This window comes from Lissotriton helveticus, chromosome 11 (genome assembly GCF_964261635.1).
Source record: "Lissotriton helveticus chromosome 11, aLisHel1.1, whole genome shotgun sequence".
NCBI lineage: Eukaryota > Metazoa > Chordata > Amphibia > Caudata > Salamandridae > Lissotriton > Lissotriton helveticus.
This window is the reverse complement of record NC_136072.1, coordinates 679,917,289-679,937,085: the sequence shown is the minus strand read 5'-3', so window position 1 is coordinate 679,937,085 and position 19,797 is coordinate 679,917,289. Positions and strand designations below refer to the sequence as shown.

Below are 19,797 nucleotides of genomic sequence, written 5' to 3'. Positions count from 1 at the left end.
TTCTCCATTTATCCTGATTTCACGCCTGTAGTCCAGGAAGAGCGGTGGAAATTCTTGGACGTCACGACTAAGCTGAGGAAGGCACACATGGACTATGCACTTTTGTATCCTGCACACCTCAGGGTCACGCACCAGGGTAAACAGAGGTCCTTCACTAAACCGCAGAAGGAGGAGGATTTCCTCAAGCAAGTGAAAAAAATGAACAGACCTGATGATGGCGCGGCGGAGGCCCAGAGGTCCCCATCGGCGGGGGCAGAGGACGACACACAATGAGACAATCTTCGCAGGCTATGGACACCGTAACAAATTGTTTTGAGTCACGTGAGTTATATATTGGCAGACAGTATTACCAGGGGAAGTTTATATTGTTTGAATGATGAACCATAATGTGCTAACATAACTGCTCACCAGGCACTCTCTGCCCATCAGGGCCTGTGGCTCCGGCTGAGGTATGCTCTATGGGCGAAGGGTCGCTGTGTTTCCGCCTAGAGCTGGCCCCCGAAGGGAATAACCCCGGGTATGTCCGCTGTGTACTGCTTGCAGTGACTGCACTGTTGTTCTTGTTGGGGGGGTTGGGCAGGGTGGGTATGCATTGCTGGCGAGTTGGGGTTGCTTCAGTGGGGGGAGTGGGTGGGAGAGGGAGTTGACAGGGAATTGGTTACTTTGGAGTGGAACTGCATACAGGAAGATGGTCTTGCTACCAAGATTGCAGAGTTAACAAGTAGAATACAGGTAGACGGTACGGCAGACAACATGACATTATGTAATGTGCACACATGGTTACAGGGTGACGCACTACAGAGACGCAGCTTGACCCCTGCGAAGACTCGAGTATATGGCTGACACAGACACGTCACAGCTGAATATGATTTCGTGGAACGTCAGGGGGTTGGGGGACCGTAGGAAAAAACGGCAGATCCCGGGTTACTTAGACAGGCACCAGACACATAAAGCCATGCTGCAGGAGACTCACTTCACGCCCCAAAGGGCCTCTGCGTTCGCGTCCAGGTGAGCAGTGCACAGAATCTTCTCCTCTTATTCATCCTACGCAAGGGGGACCGCCATACTGATCAAAAAGCAAGTGCCCTTCCACCTGGCTGGAACTTCCAGTGATGATCAAGGGAGGTACTGCCTGGCTTGGGGGCGCCTGGGGTCAGTGTCAGTAACTCTAGTATGCTGTTATGGCCCTAACATGGATGCTCCGGATTTTTTTACCTTGTTATGTGCGGCGATCAGGGAGATAGGCTCTAACCACATCATATGGGGGGGAGATTTCAATGTTACCTATGCTCCGAGCCTGAATAGGACTCATACTGCCCCTCGCCATTGCACCAAGGCAGCCACTGCAGTACAGAATACAATTACTGAATATCAACTGCTTGATGCGTGGAGGTACACCACTTCCCTGAAACATGAAGGGATGCATTACACAGCACAAGCTGTGCCATTGGCGAGGCTGGATTATTGGATTATATCTCGAGGGCTGGGCCCAGCAATCTGTAAGGTACAACACTTAGCTAGGACCTACTCAAACCATGCACCAGTTAAACTTAAACTTTCCGTGGCGAACTTCATCCCCCCGCGGGGTGCTTGGAGGCTTAATGCGTGCAGCCTTTTAGACATAGTTTTCCAGGAAGAACTGCAAGAAGAGATACAGGATTTTTTTGAATGAAATAAGGGCACAGTACAGAGTGTGGAGATTATCTTGGAAGCATTTAAAGTCACACTAAGAGGGTTTTGCATATCTAAAGGAGCGGGGGTGTTAACAGATATCACTAACACACTTCGCAGACTGGATACAGAACTCAAGGCACTGGAAGCATCGCTGGCGCTCAGTCCGGATGGGGCTACGCAACATGAGTTTAGAGAGAAGCTTACGGAATACATGGATATGGCGCAAAGGGAAACACGATTTAGAGGCAAGCACTGGGTGACCCGCAGGTATGGGGAGGGACAGAGGCCCGGCAAGGTGTTAGCAGACACGTTAAGATGGCCAAGTTATTCCAATTACGTAGTGGAACTAGAAGGGCCAGACGGTATACACTGTCGGGACGCTGCAAGCATACTTGAAGCTTTCACACGCCACTACACAGATCTGTATACTACTACCAGGGGGGAGGACTTGGACCTTGAGGCATATCTGGAGGATGTCACCCTGGGTTGGTTGAGTGACGTGCATCGTGAATTTCTGTGTGCTCCCTTTGAATTGGACGAGGTTAGAGAAGCCATCATGCAAATGCAATCAGGGAAGGCCACCGGCATGGATGGCATTCCAATAGAATTTTACAAAACTTATATAGATCTGATGGCCCCAATATTGCGCGAGGTCTACGAGGAGTCACTGGAAATGGGCTCCCTCCCACCATCCATGAGAGAAGCTCTCATTATCTCTCTTTTGAAACCTGAAAAGCCACCCCACCAATGCGGGTCCTATCGACCGCTCTCCCTTCTCAATTGTGATGCCAAAATTCTGGCAAAACTCATTGCCAATCGCCTTAGTTTGTTGCTAGAACACCTTATTCTTCCGGATCAGTCTGGATTTGTCCCCGGAAGGGCCACCTCCCATAATTTGAAGGCTCTTTTTACAATTTTAAACAATGTTTCCCCGGAATTACCCTTGGCGGTAGTCTTCCTGGATGCCACTAAGGCTTTCGATTACATCGAATGGGATTATATTTTTGGCATAATGCTCCGAATAGGGTTCCTGCCGCTTTTTTTGTCTTGGATACGACTGCTGTATCACCATCCAGGTGCTTAGGTACTCATAAATGGTCATACGTCTCAAACCTTCCCGATTACTAGGGGTACCCGACAGGGGTGCCCACTGTCCCCCTTGTTGTTTGCCTTGGCGACGGAACCATTGGCAGCGAGGTTGGGACAGCACCACAACAACAAGGCCCTGCGGTGTAACATGAGGCAGATATTGATTTCAATGTATGCTGATGACATTACTTTGTATGTGAGAGGCCGTCAACATAATTTGAACCTGCTCCTTTGGGAATTTATTGTATTTGGGAAACTTTCGGGGATCCAGATAAACTGGGGGAAGTCCTGCCTCTTCCCACTGACAGACTCAGTGGTGCGCTTTCCATTGGACTACCCATTGGGATGGTGTGACCACGAGTTGCGGTACCTAGGTGTCCGAGCTACCAGAAACAAGGAAGAACTTATGCAGCTTAACTATGGTATTGCACCGAACCGCGTGACGGACTGTGTGGCCCAATGGATAACACTGCCGCTTTCTATGGCAGGGCGGGCGTCCCTAATTAAAATGGTGAGATTACCCCAGTTGCTCTATCTTTTTTTAAATATACCATATTATCCTGGAAGACACTTTTTAAAATCTCTTTAAACATAACTGATCAGACTGGTGTGGGGGAGGGGGGGGGGGGGGGTAAACAGCCTAGATTGCAGTGGGCTGTTCTGACAAGGCCATGTTCAACAGGGGGGTTTGGAATTCCGGACTTCGAACTTTATTACGTAAGCGCACAGGCCCATTATGTCTATTTCTGGGTGAATCAACCGAAATACATGCCTCAGGTGGCTGCAGAACATTGGCTTGCACAACCGATCCCGATAGAGGGAGCCCTTTATGCTTCCCCAAATAGCCAAGAACAGACGCAAACTACTGTTAATGCTACAATCAAGGCATGGCGGCGCATTGGGCATCTACTGGATGGCCCCATGGTCTATTCCCTGCTCCTACCACTTGCATATCACCCAAACAAGCCTCTTCTCCAGGAAACGCTATTTCATACATTTCAGGAGCAAGTGGCTATCAGAGCCTGGGGAGACCTATACCAGGATGGACAGTTTTGGGATTCAGAGAGTGTATTTCAGGATACGCAACAAACTCCGTTGGACGCCTTTCTGTATATACGACTCAAGCAAGGGGTCCGATCCCTAACTTCAGATTTCCCGGCTGAGTCCCCGGCCCTTGCCCCACAGCATCTGATCCTCCAACAAGCAACACCCAAACGTCTAGAATTACTGATATACCCTACAGTCCACACACAACGAGAGGTACCAGCTTCTCAGTCTCGCACATGCTGGGGAGACGAACTGGGATTTACACTGACGGATGACCAATGGGAATATTGCTGCTCATAGACTGAGCGGGTTTCGGCTAACAGCAAGCTGCGTATCATACATTATAAATATTTGCATAGATTGTATTAAACGACAGTCAAGACGCACAAGTATCAGTTACGTAGCACGGACAGATGTGACAGATGCCATGCACCAAAAGCCGATTTTTTACATTTGGCCTGGGAATGCCCAGGAGTGAGTGAATATTGGGGAAATGTATTTGAGGCCCTGACTTTGATGACCAACACGCACATTGAGCCCACACCGCTGCTGGCCTTGCTGAGCTATGTTCAACATGTGCCGGGGATGCATCGCAAGTATGAAGCCCTTGCACTATTCATGTCCAAGAGACGGGTGGCATGTAGGTGGGGCAGGGGAGGGCTCCCAAATTAAAGACCTTGCTTAATGATATGATTTACTGTCAGGAGCAACTCACCACTTATGCCGAATTGCTACCTAGCGCATCCAGACCCAGAGTTATCTGGTCATCACTAACATCCTACCTACTGCCGCGGCTCCGTGGATCTCCAGCGACTACGCCGCCAATTCGAGCCCCATAAAATACTCGGCCAGGAGGGCCTGGTGTGGGGGACTTCGACTCCCTATTGGGACCCACATGTGAGGTGTTCTGGGGTGGCCACATTAACTGTCATACCCATGGGTACATGCCAATGATAGGACTGCACAGTCAATGCCTTTTAAGGTGTACCGGAATGTGAGATACTCCTGTGAAAGACTGCAGGTCCCCCAACGATTATACAAAGAATGGTACTGTAATATGTGATGCACTATAATGTAATCAGAGTTATGTACAAGTCGAATGTATGCATGAGCCGACCGTACATTGATTAACAGCAGTATAACCTACCTGGTTGTTCGTATAAAATAGTTAAATAAGGAAACAGTAAAAAAAAATTGAGACCTAATGTTTTATCTGACGCGGCCGGCCCGAAGTGGTTGTAGACGGCTTGCTGTGTATTCATACGCTGATATTGATGCTATTTATTTGACTGCTCACTGCGCTGCCGGCCTGAACAGGGTTGTAGGCACCGAGCCGTGTTCAACAATACATGCTATCAATAAAGGTCTATGAAAATAAAAACAAAAAAAAGGTAATGATCTCCTTTATATTCTGGCCTTTATAGTGGGTCAATGTTTATGTTCAACTCTTTACAGGATCTTTGTATTGCTTTTCCTAATTCATGAAAGCCATTATTTGAATCCCAGGGGCCTCTACTTTGGGGAATTAAAATGGCAGTAACCACTCGCTCCCTAAATCCTTTCCCAGCCAAAAATAATATATCAATTCCTACTCCAGAAACACATTCCAGACAGCTTTGTTATTTTGTCTACTTGTGTCATCCCCAAACAGATCTGAAAGAAACTGCTCAATTTACTTCTGCAGGAAAACTGATGGCATACCTCTTATTTTCCCGGGTATATCAGGTGTTAATTGCTTAGAAACAAGATACTCTGCAAGCAATAAAAAAAGTAGTTGTATTTGCCTACAATGCAGTCTGAGATCTGTGCTAATATTGTATATTTATAATGTACTGTGATAAAACATTCACTTACTGGACTCTGTAGAATCATGGTCACACGTTTCTTCTGTTCCATGACATTGAAATCCTGTCTGAGACCAGCAGCCATGTTGTGAAGCCTCAAATATTCAGGATCACCCTCAGAAAGCTGGTCAATGAGGCTCTGCTCATACTGAGGCGGTGAAGACACTGCTTCCGGAGTAGTGGCGGTGCTCATCTTCACAATCTGCTTTTAATCTTTTATATCTAAAGACAATCCAAGCTATGAGTCAATATACAAAGGTAAATATATTTCAAGCACATTTATGAATTGTAAAACCTTTATATTGTGCTTCTTGAAAATACTTATAATAATTTTCAAACAACTTTAGAAAAGATTACTTAGGAAGAGTGATGTCTTGGGAAAAATTGTGAATTTGCTTGTCCAAGTTACAGCTAATGTCAGTTAACTGCAGTAACTGGCATGGGGATTAATCAAGTAGTTCAAGAAAGTGGTATCCTTAGTGTGTGACAACTTCAGGAGGTTGTAAAAAGATTAAAGTTACATGGAGAAAATGTTCATGCTTATTACATCCACCACCAAATGTGCACTAAGTTAAATAAGTGCTCTCCTGGCTACCCTAAATCCCCCAAATTTCACCAATATGTGACATATTCTTTGTTGCAAATTTTGCTCAACATAGTGCATTTGTTGTTAATATAGAATTCCTTCATTTTTTAATTCAGTTTGTTGCTCTCATGTATTTCATAAAGATATTTTAATCATATTGTTGATTTAAATACATTAAACAGAATACTACTGTAGGAGTATATATTTCTTAAGTTGTAGTCTAAATTGTAAATCATAATGAGGGTCAAAAAGTGCTTCATTTAGTTTGACTTTCAAAACATGTTTTCAAAGAAATATGTCTTTGACAGAGTAACTTTTGGACAGCCCACAGATTTAGGATCTAATATTCAATAAGAACATTTTATTGGAGTTTTTGTATTTACAGTTGTTCTTCATATCAACACTGTCCATTCCATTATTATGTTTATGTCGACCAAAAAGGTTATAAAAGCATATTCAAAAGAGTAGACATATCCATAAAAACGGGTTGTCGCAGACAAAAGCACAGAATCCAAACAGTAAAATCAGAATGTTAAAATCATCAAGGGGTTGCATAAATTAATAGCAGTTTTTTTTAAATAAACCCACTCAAAGACAAAGGACCTCAGATCGCAACCATTGGAGGTATAATAGCACTAATCTACAGTTTTTAATTTTGGCTTTCTTAACAGGTGGGATAAGCAGGCACTTAGACAATTCTCTATAAAATCTACAAAATTACATATAGTGCAGAATAGATTGATCTGAATATTCACCACAAGGGCAGCAACAGACAGAAGAGACATAATGCCCAAGGGGGAAATATAACTTCCATCTTATGGAACCCAACCGAAACCTGGCAAGAAGAGATCATTCCCATGCATTTTTGACCCACTCAAGAGATGGTTCCATCCTGGAACTGGTTTGGATCAATACATAATTTCTCAGGGATTCTGAACTTGAGATACTTGACTCCCCTATCCCTCACCTGTTTCCCAAGGAAATGTTTCTTAACCCACCCAGGTCTTTCTTCTGAATGGAGCAAGGTTTGTAAAATAAACTAGGTCTGCCAAGATTTGAAAAGTTAGACTGTAGATACTGAAACCAGGGTATTGATAAAGCAGCTGCACAAGACAAGCAATCCTCTATAAAGTCCCTGCTAAGGGAAGCTTGTGCTTTGGACCAAATAGAGCACTAAAGTAGCAGGGGAACTCGTTTGCTTCAATCCCCAACATAGTCTTGGCCGAGCTCCTGCTGGGATTAGTTACAAAAGTGTGAGGAGTGGGTTGTTGTGCAAGACACACTGCAAACTCAGTCGCTTATAAGTGCTAGAATCAGAAAGCTTAGTGTTATGTATGACGCCTTCAGATAGTCTTCCATTTTCAGTTAAGAATACTTTACATTTTTAGTTAAGAATATTTTACATTGTGGTACGTGTATACTTACTTTCCTTTCTAAGTAGAGATTTAGAAATCTCATGATACAAAGTGCCATTGAATGAAATACTTAAACTGGCTAAAGTGGCACACTGGGGCGGTCAGGTTCCAGAATGCAAAGCAGTTTTAGCTCAAATCTAGGACTGGAAGGAGGTGTCAACTGTCACTGAAGGTAGTCCAAATCAATGGAGAAATCTGGGGAAATACCAGATTTTCGTGATGAAAAGGAGGTAAAATTGGCTCATACTACCAGGAAAAATAACATTATGTAGGTGTCCAGTGCTCACCTCCCCCTTCATTTTTTGGATGAAGTATTCTGAATTGAAAGAACCTGTCAGCTTACTAGGAAATTCATAATAATAATAATGGAAATACATGCTGAAAATAAAGATGACAAGGGGGCTGCGGTAAACCCTAAAGAAGTGACAAGCATTCTAGAATCTAGTTTGAAGATATGCGTATATGCTGTAGGTAGGGAGAGATATACAGGGAGCATGGAGGTATGTGCTGGACAGAGAATGATATCCAGGAGTCGTTTGCTGTGGAAAGGGTACACAACTTAGACAGTGAATGGCAGCAGACTGCTTGGAAAGAGAGACCAGGGCAGAATACAGATGGTGCAATAGACAGGGCTGTGCTGTTCAGAGAGGCGGGCAGTGAGCTGTGCGTGGAGTTCTGCAGATAGCGCACATGAAGTTGGCTCTGAGTGGTTAGGGGTATGTAGAGCTTGTGCAGAGTGGGCAGCTGTACTTTTAGTGAATGGCTGTTGAGAAAATGGGAATGTGCATAGTATCGGATTGTGCAGAGAATGCTGGCATCTGCAATCTGTGCAGTGGGTCAAAGTGCAGAACATAATTGAGTTAAATGTGTAAGGCCTTGTAAAATAGACTACAAATTAAGGTTTTGACAAAATAAAAGGCTGCCAGGATAGTGGAGTTCTAACCACAGTAGGGGCTCCAAAGAAGTTAGGCATAAAGTCAATGAATGGGCAAAGGAGGCTCTCAGAAAAATGCACGAGTTGCTTGGCCTTTAGTAGCTCAGGACGATTTTCACTGATCAGATGTAGCTCTCACTACAGATAAGGTTGGAGACCCCAGATCTAAATTGAAGCAAATGCATTTTAATTAATTGGTGAAGGCAATAGGAAGAGTAGGAGGTAAGAATGAGACTAGAAAGCTATATGGTATTGACACAGAAGGATTTATCTTCTCAGAATCCCAATTACAAAATGTCACAGTGGTCATCTAAAACAAGATCTGAAAAAACAATTCTATGTCAGGACCAGAGGTGAGGATTTCGATAATTTTTCTCCCACTTTCTTGCATACAGAAGCCTTAAGACAAACTCCATTTCCCAGAAAACCATAAGTGAAAGAGAAAACATCATAACCAATCAGCACTCAGACCATTAGTCCGTGGTCACTGTTCATGCCCCTCTTTCTTTGCTGCTCAGCAGCCATGAGTTAAGGGTCCCAGGGGGATGTGGCACGAGCCGGTGTCCCCCTGGGAGAATTTGCACGGTGGAATGGTCCACGCGTCGCGAGAGGGCAGGTTAAGGAAAGGGAGGGTTTATTGGGGGTAGCGTAGGGCGGGAGGGACTGACGTCACAGCGGTGACGAGGAGCAGTGTGGCGCAGCTTCGTTTGGGCCGCTCTGTGTTTTCCTGTCACCTGAGAGATTTTCTATGCGTCGTGAAGCCGTTTTTGCTGAAGTCAGAGCTGAAGAGCGTGTCAACATGACAGACGTCGACATTGCGAGGGAAGCTGTAAGAGCTTTGCTGGTGGTAGGGAGAGGTGATTTACTGCGTCCTAGAGCAGCTGTGGATTGTGCTGAGAAACCGAAGCGCCCGAGGCGTGGGGTGGCAAGGGGGGTGAGTCAGGCAGTGGCTGCTTGTCTGCCGCAGTCTGGCCGCCCCCCCTTGTCAGTGATTAATGCCACGGTTGCCAACATACCGCTTCATCGTGCGCGCTCCTCAGGAAGGAGTGCTTGAGGCAAAAGAGCTCCACTGCGGGCTGCCTCTACCCCAAGTGTGTTGAGGGGACGCCCTGGTTTATTATTGCAAACGACAGTGAAGAGGGCTGGGAAGAGAGGCGGACAAAGCAGCGCCAGTGTTGTAAATAGCCCCCAGCAGTTTGTTATGAATGAAGAACCATTGGTTATGGACTGTGCAGCAGGAGTCAGAGATTCTAGCAAGTCCACAGCGGGGCCAGTGGGTGTGGGTTGAGCAGTCACATATGCCCACTAATGAGGCGTCTGGTATACCTAAGGATCAGGTAAATGGTAAGTTGGTGGCGGTTCCTGGCTGGAGCGGCGAGGAATTGTTAGCGGACTCTGGGGTCAATTCTGGGTGTCGGAGTTCTTTTCCAGCTAAGGCAAAGCAAAGTGCGACTTTTGGTAAGTCAAAGTATACCCGAGGCGGATCTTTTGCGGATTTGGAGGCTTCGGCCGGGTGCTCTCAAAAGAGTCCTGTGACCTCATGGGATACTTTTGATGGGGGTATTGGAGATGGAGAAATGCCAAGTACAAGTGTTGACGAGAGCAATTTCGCTTTGGGGCAAAATGTGGCATATCATGGTCATGATAATGAGAATGGGGATACTAATGTTGAATATTTGGTCCAAGAAGCGGCTCCTATTATGGTTAGTCAGGAGTTGGGTAGCGGGGGAAGGGGTCATTTCACGTCTGCTAGTTTTTTACAGAGATCTGGAGCGGATTTCTCAACATTTTCATCATGGGCGTGATGAGCCTAAAAAATGTCAAAATGTGGCATATCATGGTCATGATAATGAGAATTGGGATACTACTGTTGAATATTTGGACCAAGAAGCGGCTCCTGTTTTGGTTAGTCAGGAGTTGGGTAGCGGGGGAAGGGGTAATTTCGCGTCTGTTCGTTTTTTACAGAGATCTGGAGCGGATTTCTCAACAGTTTCAAGGCGTCGTGGCGGACATCATGGGCGTGATGATCCTAAAGAATTTCAAAAACGGGCTACGCAGCTACTTTCAGGTAGGAACAGTTGGTGGGCTGCGTGGTCTTGTCCTTTGCTGGGCGGCAATGTTGGTGTTCGTGGGAGTGGGCTTGCGGGGGGTTTTCAGGTTCCTTTGGTAGCAGAGAATTTTCATCAAGTTCCTACACAGCTAAGTGCAGTGCCACAAACCGCTGGGGTGCCATTAGTTAATTTCAGTCTGGTTATGAATGTGGCCACTAAACAACAGAGTGTGGTTTCGGGTCTGGTCGGACGAAACTGCCTTATATGGGATTGGCTATGTCGTTGGGCACACATCTCTCAGACAGGACTAGACACAAAATTTGGAACCACGAGTTTGAGGATGTTTTTAGATTATTGCTCAGAGATCTGCAGGCCAAAGAAGGCTCGAAAGGAGAGGAGTTAGAATTGTCCCGCCGCCCTAGGGTCCCCAACAACATCGAAAACTGGACAGCTGCCTTTCTCATTAACGCTAGTGTGTACTGTGAGAGGCATCCGGAGCGGGCGGTGGCGCAATGTACATATATATACATTATTAGGAGGGCGCACTAGCAGGTGGGTGGATATGCCTGGCTTAATTATGATGAGGAGTTTAGGGTCAGGGTAAGTATTTACAATGACAAGCCTTGGGGGGAAGTAGACCAAGAGCTTTGGCTGCAATGGATGTCTGTTCATCAGACATCGACGTCCATCCATACAGCAAGTGGCCTCCCCATCACTTATCAGCCCTTTCTACAGCGTCCTGCTTCAATGGGGGCAGGTGGGGTAGGCAGAGCACAGTTGCCAGCAACAGGAGCCTGTTGGAATTTTAACCGCGGTTCCTGTATCCGACAATATTGCAAATTCAAGCATGAGTGTTCGCAGTGTGGGGGGAGACACCCAATTTCACAGTGCTTTCCCAGCCAGCAATTTGGGGACGTTGGGAGGGGTCAGAAGGACAGAGGGGCCAGTGCATCGGTTGTCCCAAAAGGCGCCTACCCCAGTTAGACTACAGGCTATGTTACAGTATTTGGATGAGTATCCGGATGTGGAAGCCGCCTGTAAGTTGTTTGGAGTTTTAAACTAGGTTTTCGCATTGGTTGCCAAGGCCCTCGTGCTCAGTGTTGGGCGGACAATTTGAAATCAGCAAAAGAGTTATCTCAGGTGGTTCGTTTGAAATTGAGGAAGGAAGTGCAATTGGACAGAATAGCAGGTCCTTTAAAGCTGTGAAAGATGACCTGGTAATTTGGCTGTGGTTTTTTGGAAGATTTTAATGGTGTCTCCATAAATTTTGTAGAAGATGATACGGTGTGGCAGGTGCAAATTTTTTCAGATGACTCTGGGGCTCAAGGCTTTGGGCTCTTTTGGGAGGGACGTTGGTGTGCTGAACACTGGCCGGAACATTGGTTCCAGCGAGGTAGTAACATTGCCTTCATGGAGTTCTTTCCGCAACTGGTGGCTTTACAGGTGTGGGGTGAGGATTTCAGGGATTCGCTGTGTCCTTTTTCACAGTGACAACATGTCTGTTGTGAACCTGGTCAACTGGCGGAGAGCTAGAGATGTACGTGTTCTGCAATTATTACGTTCTTTTATGTTGCAAACTTTTAAATTGAAAATTGCGTTTAAGGTGAAGCACATACCAGGCATAAATAACTCCATTGCAGATGCTCTGTCTCGTTGTAATTGGCAGACATTTTGTGCGTTGGCTCCAAGGGCGGACAGCTGCAAGACGGAGATTCCTTCAAACATCTGGGCCCTGGGGGAGTGAGGATTGCTGAATTGGTGGAACACTCCATTGCTCAGTCAACAAGACGCAGTTACCGCCAGGTGTGGTCCGAATTTTTATCTTATGCTTCCTCACAGGACCAGGGTGGTGCAGCAGTTGGTAATGAGGAGTTCATGTTACGTTTTGTGCTGTATCTGATGGACAAAGGTTTGTCACACACGACTATTTCAGGCAAACTTTCTGGAATTGCTTTTTAGGTTTTGCCTGGCGTCGGAGCTCCTAGCTCCGCACAGGGGAAATCTTATGTCCCTACAGTGTAGGGCTTAGTCCCGCCCTCTGTTTCACTGGCTAGCTCCATAAATGGAGGCTAGCCATTGGAACAGAGATCTGTCTGTCATGGCCGGACCAGATTCGTGGGCGTTCCCGAGATTTTTTCGCTCTCCACCTCTGCGATGTCGTCATCGCGGCCGTGGGTTATTTTTTTTGCTCGTCGAGGTTTGTTTTGGCCATTCCGCGGCCGACCGAAGTCCAGGTGAGTTGCTTTCAGCCTCCATTCCCGTAACGTAATGCACTGCATAAAATCGGGTCGGCTTGGTTAAGATTATTTGAGTTTACATTTGAATTGATTCGTATATGTTTTCCCCGTGTTTCATTTGCATTTTATTAAAGAATTTGTGCCCACCATTCATCTGTAATTCTACATGGAGTTAATTTGTGTTTCGGGTGAATACTGTTAACAGACGTAACCTGTTTGATCCCCTTTAATTATTAACCCGTTGTAGGCTCGTGTACCTAGTCCTCTTTTGAGTGAGAGTGGAGAGTGGAGAGTGAGTGCAGAGAGAGTGGAGAGGGAGTGGAGAGTGGAGAGTGCAGAGGGAGTGGAGAGTGGAGAGTGCAGAGGGAGTGGAGAGTGGAGAGTGCAGAGGGAGTGGAGAGTGGAGAGTGAAGAGTGCAGAGGGAGTGGAGAGTGGAGAGTGCATAGGGAGTGGAGAGTGGAGAGCGCAGAGGGAGTGGAGAGTGCAGAGGGAGTGGAGAGTGCAGAGGGAGTGGAGAGTGGAGAGAGAGTGGAGAGTGGAGAGGGAGTGGAGAGTGCAGAGGGAGTGGAGAGTACATAGGGAGTGGAGAGTGCAGAGTGGAGAGTGCATAGGGAGCGCAGAGTGCATAGGGAGTGGAGAGTGCATAGGGAGTGGAGAGTGCATAGGGAGTGGAGAGTGCATAGAAGTGGAGAGTGGAGAGTGCATAGGGAGTGCAGAGTGGAGAGTGCATAGGGAGTGCAGAGTGGAGAGTGCATAGGGAGTGCAGAGTGGAGAGTGCATAGGGAGTGCAGAGTGCATAGGGAGTGGAGAGTGGAGAGTGCATAGGGAGTGGAGAGTGGAGAGTGCATAGGGAGTGGAGAGTGGAGAGTGCATAGGGAGTGGAGAGTGCATAGGGAGTGTAGAGTGCATAGGGAGTGGAGAGTGCATAGGGAGTGGAGAGTGCATAGGGAGTGGAGAGTGCATAGAGAGTGCAGAGTGGGGAGTGCATAGGGAGTGGAGAGTGCATAGGGAGTGGAGAGTGCATAGGGAGTGGAGAGTGCATAGGGAGTGCAGAGTGCATGGAGAGTGCATAGGGAGTGGAGAGTGCATGGAGAGTGCATAGGGAGTGGAGAGTGCATAGGGAGTGGAGAGTGTATAGGGAGTGGAGAGTGCATAGGGAGTGGAGAGTGCATAGGGAGTGGAGAGTGCATAGGGAGTGGAGAGTGCATAGGGAGTGGAGAGTGGAGAGTGCATAGGGAGTGGAGAGTGGAGAGTGCATAGGGAGTGGAGAGTGCATAGGGAGTGGAGAGTGCATAGGGAGTGGAGAGTGCATAGGGAGTGCAGAGTGCATAGGGAGTGCAGAGTGCATATGGAGTGGAGAGTGGAGAGTGCATATGGAGTGGAGAGTGCATAGGGAGTGGAGACTGGAGAGTGCATATGGAGTGGAGAGTGGAGAGTGCATATGGAGTGGAGAGTGCATAGGGAGTGGAGAGTGGAGAGTGCATAGAGAGTGGAGAGTGCGTAGGGAGTGGAGAGTGGATAGTGCATAGGGAGTGGAGAGTGGAGAGTGCATAGGGAGTGGAGAGTGGAGAGTGCATAGGGAGTGGAGAGTGGAGAGTGCATAGGGAGTGGAGAGTGCATAGGGAGTGCAGAGTGGAGAGTGCATAGGGAGTGCAGAGTGGAAAGTGCATAGGGAGTGCAGAGTGAAGAGTGCATAGGGAGTGGAGAGTGCATAGGGAGTGGAGAGTGCATAGGGAGTGGAGAGTGCATAGGGGGTGGAGAGTGCATAGGGAGTGGAGAGTGGAGAGTGCATAGGGAGTGGAGAGTGGAGAGTGCATAGGGAGTGGAGAGTGAATAGGGAGTGCATAGGGAGTGGAGAGTGGAGAGTGCATAGGGAGTGGAGAGTGCATAGGGAGTGGAGAGTGCATAGGGAGTGGAGAGTGCATAGGGAGTGGAGAGTGCATAGAGAGTGCAGAGTGCATAGAGAGTGCAGAGTGGAGAGTGCATAGGGAGTACAGAGTGCAGAGTGGAGAGGGCATAGGGAGTGCAGAGTGCAGAGTGGAGAGTGCATAGGGAGTGGAGAGTGCATAGGGAGTGGAGAGTGCATTGGGAGTGGAGAGTGCATAGGGAGTGGAGAGTGCATAGGGAGTGGAGAGTGCATAGGGAGTGCAGAGTGCATAGGGAGTGCAGAGTGCATAGGGAGTGCAGAGTGCATAGGGAGTGCAGAGTGCATAGAGAGTGCAGAGTGGAGAGTGCATAGGGAGTGGAGAGTGCATAGGGAGTGCAGAGTGCATAGGGAGTGCAGAGTGGAGAGTGCATAGGGAGTGCAGAATGCATAGGGAGTGGAGAGTGGAGAGTGCATAGGGAGTGCAGAGTGCATAGGGAGTGGAGAGTGCAGAGTGCATAGGGAGTGGAGAGTGCAGAGTGCATAGGGAGTGCAGAGTGCAGAGTGCATAGTGCATAGGGAGTGCAGAGTGCATAGGGAGTGGAGAGTGCAGAGTGCATAGGGAGTGCAGAGTGCATATGGAGTGCAGAGTGCATAGGGAGTGCAGAGTGCATAGGGAGTGCAGAGTGCATAGGGAGTGCAGAGTGCATAGGGAGTGGAGAGTGGAGAGTGAGTGCAGAGGGAGTGAAGAGTGGAGAGTGCAGAGGCAGTGGAGAGTGGAGAGTGCAGAGGGAGTGGAGAGTGCAGAGGGAGTGGAGTGGAGAGTGCATAGGGAGTGCCGAGTGCATAGGGAGTGGAGAGTGCATAGGGAGTGGAGAGTGGAGAGTGCATAGGGAGTGCAGAGTGCATAGGGAGTGGAGAGTGGAGAGTGCATAGGGAGTGGAGAGTGGAGAGTGCATAGGGAGTGGAGAGTGCATAGGGAGTGGAGAGTACATAGGGAGTGGAGAGTGCATAGAGAGTGGAGAGTGCATAGGGAGTGGAGAGTGCATAGGGAGTGGAGAGTGCATAGGGAGTGGAGAGTGCATAGGGAGTGCAGAGTGCATAGAGAGTGCATATGGAGTGGAGAGTGGAGAGTGCATATGGAGTGGAGAGTGCATAGGGAGTGGAGAGTGCATAGGGAGTGCATATGGAGTGGAGAGTGGAGAGTGCATATGGAGTGGAGAGTGCATAGGGAGTGGAGAGTGGAGAGTGCATAGAGAGTGGAGAGTGCATAGGTAGTGGAGAGTGGAGAGTGCATAGGGAGTGGAGAGTGGAGAGTGCATAGGGAGTGGAGAGTGGAGAGTGCATAGGGAGTGGAGAGTGCATAGGGAGTGGAGAGTGCATAGGGAGTGGAGAGTGGAGAGTGCATAGGGAGTGGAGAGTGCATAGGGAGTGGAGAGTGCATAGGGAGTGCATAGGGAGTGGAGAGTGCATATGGGGTGGAGAGTGCATAGGGAGTGGAGAGTGCAGAGTGCATAGGGAGTGCAGAGTGCATATGGAGTGCAGAGTGCATAGGGAGTGCAGAGTGCATAGGGAGTGCAGAGTGCATAGGGAGTGGAGAGTGGAGAGTGAGTGCAGAGGGAGTGAAGAGTGGAGAGTGCAGAGGCAGTGGAGAGTGGAGAGTGCAGAGAGAGTGGAGAGTGCAGAGGGAGTGGAGAGTGCAGAGGGAGTGGAGTGGAGAGTGCATAGGGAGTGCAGAGTGGAGAGTGCATATGGAGTGCAGAGTGCATAGGGAGTGGAGAGTGCATAGGGAGTGGAGAGTGGAGAGTGCATAGGGAGTGCAGAGTGCATAGGGAGTGGAGAGTGGAGAGTGCATAGGGAGTGGAGAGTGGAGAGTGCATAGGGAGTGGAGAGTGCATAGGGAGTGGAGAGTACATAGGGAGTGGAGAGTGCATAGAGAGTGGAGAGTGCATAGGGAGTGGAGAGTGCATAGGGAGTGGAGAGTGCATAGGGAGTGGAGAGTGCATAGGGAGTGGAGAGTGCATAGGGAGTGCAGAGTGCATAGAGAGTGCATATGGAGTGGAGAGTGGAGAGTGCATATGGAGTGGAGAGTGCATAGGGAGTGGAGAGTGCATAGGGAGTGCATATGGAGTGGAGAGTGGAGAGTGCATATGGAGTGGAGAGTGCATAGGGAGTGGAGAGTGGAGAGTGCATAGAGAGTGGAGAGTGCATAGGTAGTGGAGAGTGCATAGGTAGTGGAGAGTGGAGAGTGCATAGGGAGTGGAGAGTGGAGAGTGCATAGGGAGTGGAGAGTGGAGAGTGCATAGGGAGTGGAGAGTGCATAGGGAGTGGAGAGTGCATAGGGAGTGGAGAGTGGAGAGTGCATAGGGAGTGGAGAGTGCATAGGGAGTGCAGAGTGTAGAGTGCATAGGGAGTGCAGAGTGGAGAGTGCATAGGGAGTGCAGAGTGGAGAGTGCATATGGAGTGGAGAGTGCATAGGGAGTGCATAGGGAGTGGAGAGTGCATATGGGGTGGAGAGTGCATAGGGAGTGGAGAGTAGGGAGTGCATACGGAGTGGAGAGTGGAGAGTGCATAGGGAGTGCATAGGGAGTGGAAAATGGAGAGTGCATAGGGAGTGGAGAGTGCATAGGGAGTGGAGAGTGCATAGGGAGTGGAGAGTGCATAGGGAGTGGAGAGTGCATAGGGAGTGGAGAGTGCATAGAGTGCAGAGTGCATAGAGAGTGCAGAGTGCAGAGTGCATAGGGAGTGCAGAGTGCATGGAGAGTGCAGAGTGGAGAGTGCATAGGGAGTGGAGAGTGCATAGGGAGTGGAGAGTGCATAGGGAATGGAGAGTGCATAGGGAGTGGAGAGTGCATAGGGAGTGGAGAGTGCATAGGGAGTGGAGAGTGCATAGGGAGTGAAGAGTGCATAGGGAGTGCAGAGTGCATATGGAGTGGAGAGTGGAGAGTGCATATGGAGTGGAGAGTGCATATGGAGTGGAGAGTGCATAGGGAGTGGAGAGTGCAGAGTGCATAGGGAGTGCATATGGAGTGGAGAGTGGAGAGTGCATATGGAGTGGAGAGTGCATAGGGAGTGGAGAGTGGAGAGTGCATAGAGAGTGGAGAGTGCATAGGGAGTGGAGAGTGGAGAGTGCATAGGGAGTGGAGAGTGGAGAGTGCATAGGGAGTGGAGAGTGGAGAGTGCATAGGGAGTGGAGAGTGGAGAGTGCATAGGGAGTGGAGAGTGCATAGGGAGTGGAGAGTGGAGAGTGCACAGGGAGTGGAGAGTGGAGAGTGCATAGGGAGTGGAGAGTGGAGAGTGCATAGGGAGTGCAGAGTGGAGAGTGCATAGGGAGTGCAGAGTGGGGAGTGCATAGGGAGTGCAGAGTGGAGAGTGCATAGGGAGTGCATAGGGAGTGGAGAGTGCATAGGGAGTGGAGAGTGCATAGGGGATGGAGAGTGCATAGGGAGTGGAGAGTAGGGAGTGCATAGGGAGTGGAGAGTGGAGAGTGCATAGGGAGTGGAGAGTGGAGAGTGCATAGGGAGTGGAGAGTGCATAGGGAGTGCATAGGGAGTGGAGAGTGCATAGGGAGTGGAGAGTGCATAGGGAGTGCAGAGTGCATAGAGAGTGCAGAGTGGAGAGTGCATAGGGAGTGCAGAGTGCATGGAGAGTGCAGAGTGGAGAGTGCATAGGGAGTGGAGACTGCATAGGGAGTGGAGAGTGCATAGGGAATGGAGAGTGCATAGGGAATGGAGAGTGCATAGGGAGTGGAGAGTGTATAGGGAGTGGAGAGTGCATAGGGAGTGGAGAGTGCATAGGGAATGGAGAGTGCATAGGGAGTGGAGAGTGCATAGGGAGTGGAGAGTGCATAGGGAGTGGAGAGTGCATAGGGAGTGGAGAGTGCAGAGTGCATAGGGAGTGGGGAGTGGAGAGTGCATAGGGAGTGGAGAGTGCATAGGGAGTGGAGAGTGCATAGGGAGTGCAGAGTGCATAGGGAGTGCAGAGTGCATAGGGAGTGCAGAGTGCATAGGGAGTGCAGAGTGGAGAGTGCATAGGGAGTGCATAGTGCATAGGGAGTGCAGAGTGGAGAGTGCATAGGGAGTGCAGAGTGCATAGGGAGTGCAGAGTGGAGAGTGCATAGGGAGTGCAGAGTGCATAGGGAGTGGAGAGTGCAGAGTGCATAGGGAGTGGAGAGTGCAGAGTGCATAGGGAGTGCAGAGTACATAGCGAGTGCAGAGTGGAGAGTGCATAGGGAGTGCAGAGTGCATAGGGAGTGCAGGGTGCATAGGGAGTGGAGAGTGGAGAGTGCATAGGGAGTGCAGAGTGCATAGGGAGTGGAGAGTGCAGAGTGCATCGGGAGTGGAGAGTGCAGAGTGCATAGGGAGTGCAGAGTGCATAGGGAGTGGAGAGTAGATAGTGCATAGGGAGTGGAGAGTGGAGAGTGCATAGGGAGTGGAGAGTGGAGAGTGCATAGGGAGTGGAGAGTGGAGAGTGCATAGGGAGTGGAGAGTGCATAGGGAGTGGAGAGTGCATAGGGAGTGCAGAGTGAAGAGTGCATAGGGAGTGGAGAGTGCATAGGGAGTGGAGAGTGCATAGGGGGTGCAGAGTGCATAGGGAGTGGAGAGTGGAGAGTGCATAGGGAGTGGAGAGTGGAGAGTGCATAGGGAGTGGAGAGTGCATAGGGAGTGCATAGGGAGTGGAGAGTGGAGAGTGCATAGGGAGTGGAGAGTGCATAGGGAGTGGAGAGTGCATAGGGAGTGGAGAGTGCATAGGGAGTGGAGAGTGCATAGAGAGTGCAGAGTGCATAGAGAGTGCAGAGTGGAGAGTGCATAGGGAGTACAGAGTGCAGAGTGGAGAGGGCATAGGGAGTGCAGAGTGCAGAGTGGAGAGTGCATAGGGAGTGGAGAGTGCATAGGGAGTGGAGAGTGCATAGGGAGTGGAGAGTGCATAGGGAGTGGAGAGTGCATAGGGAGTGGAGAGTGCATAGGGAGTGGAGAGTGCATAGGGAGTGGAGAGTGCATAGGGAGTGGAGAGTGCATAGGGAGTGGAGAGTGCATAGGGAGTGCAGAGTGCATA

General features: G+C 49.0%; 1 protein-coding gene across 2 annotated transcripts in view; it reads right to left on the bottom strand.

Moving 5' to 3' along the window:
- The window catches only part of ADD2 (adducin 2), a 422,666-nt gene that overhangs the window by 335,699 nt on the left and 67,170 nt on the right, over positions 1-19,797 (bottom strand). For both annotated transcript variants that reach the window (XM_078666540.1, XM_078666541.1), the window contains exon 2: positions 5,665-5,876. In XM_078666540.1, coding sequence (XP_078522666.1) covers positions 5,665-5,847 — 183 coding nt within the window. In that variant the 5' untranslated portion in view covers positions 5,848-5,876. The remainder of the gene's footprint in view (positions 1-5,664; positions 5,877-19,797) is intronic.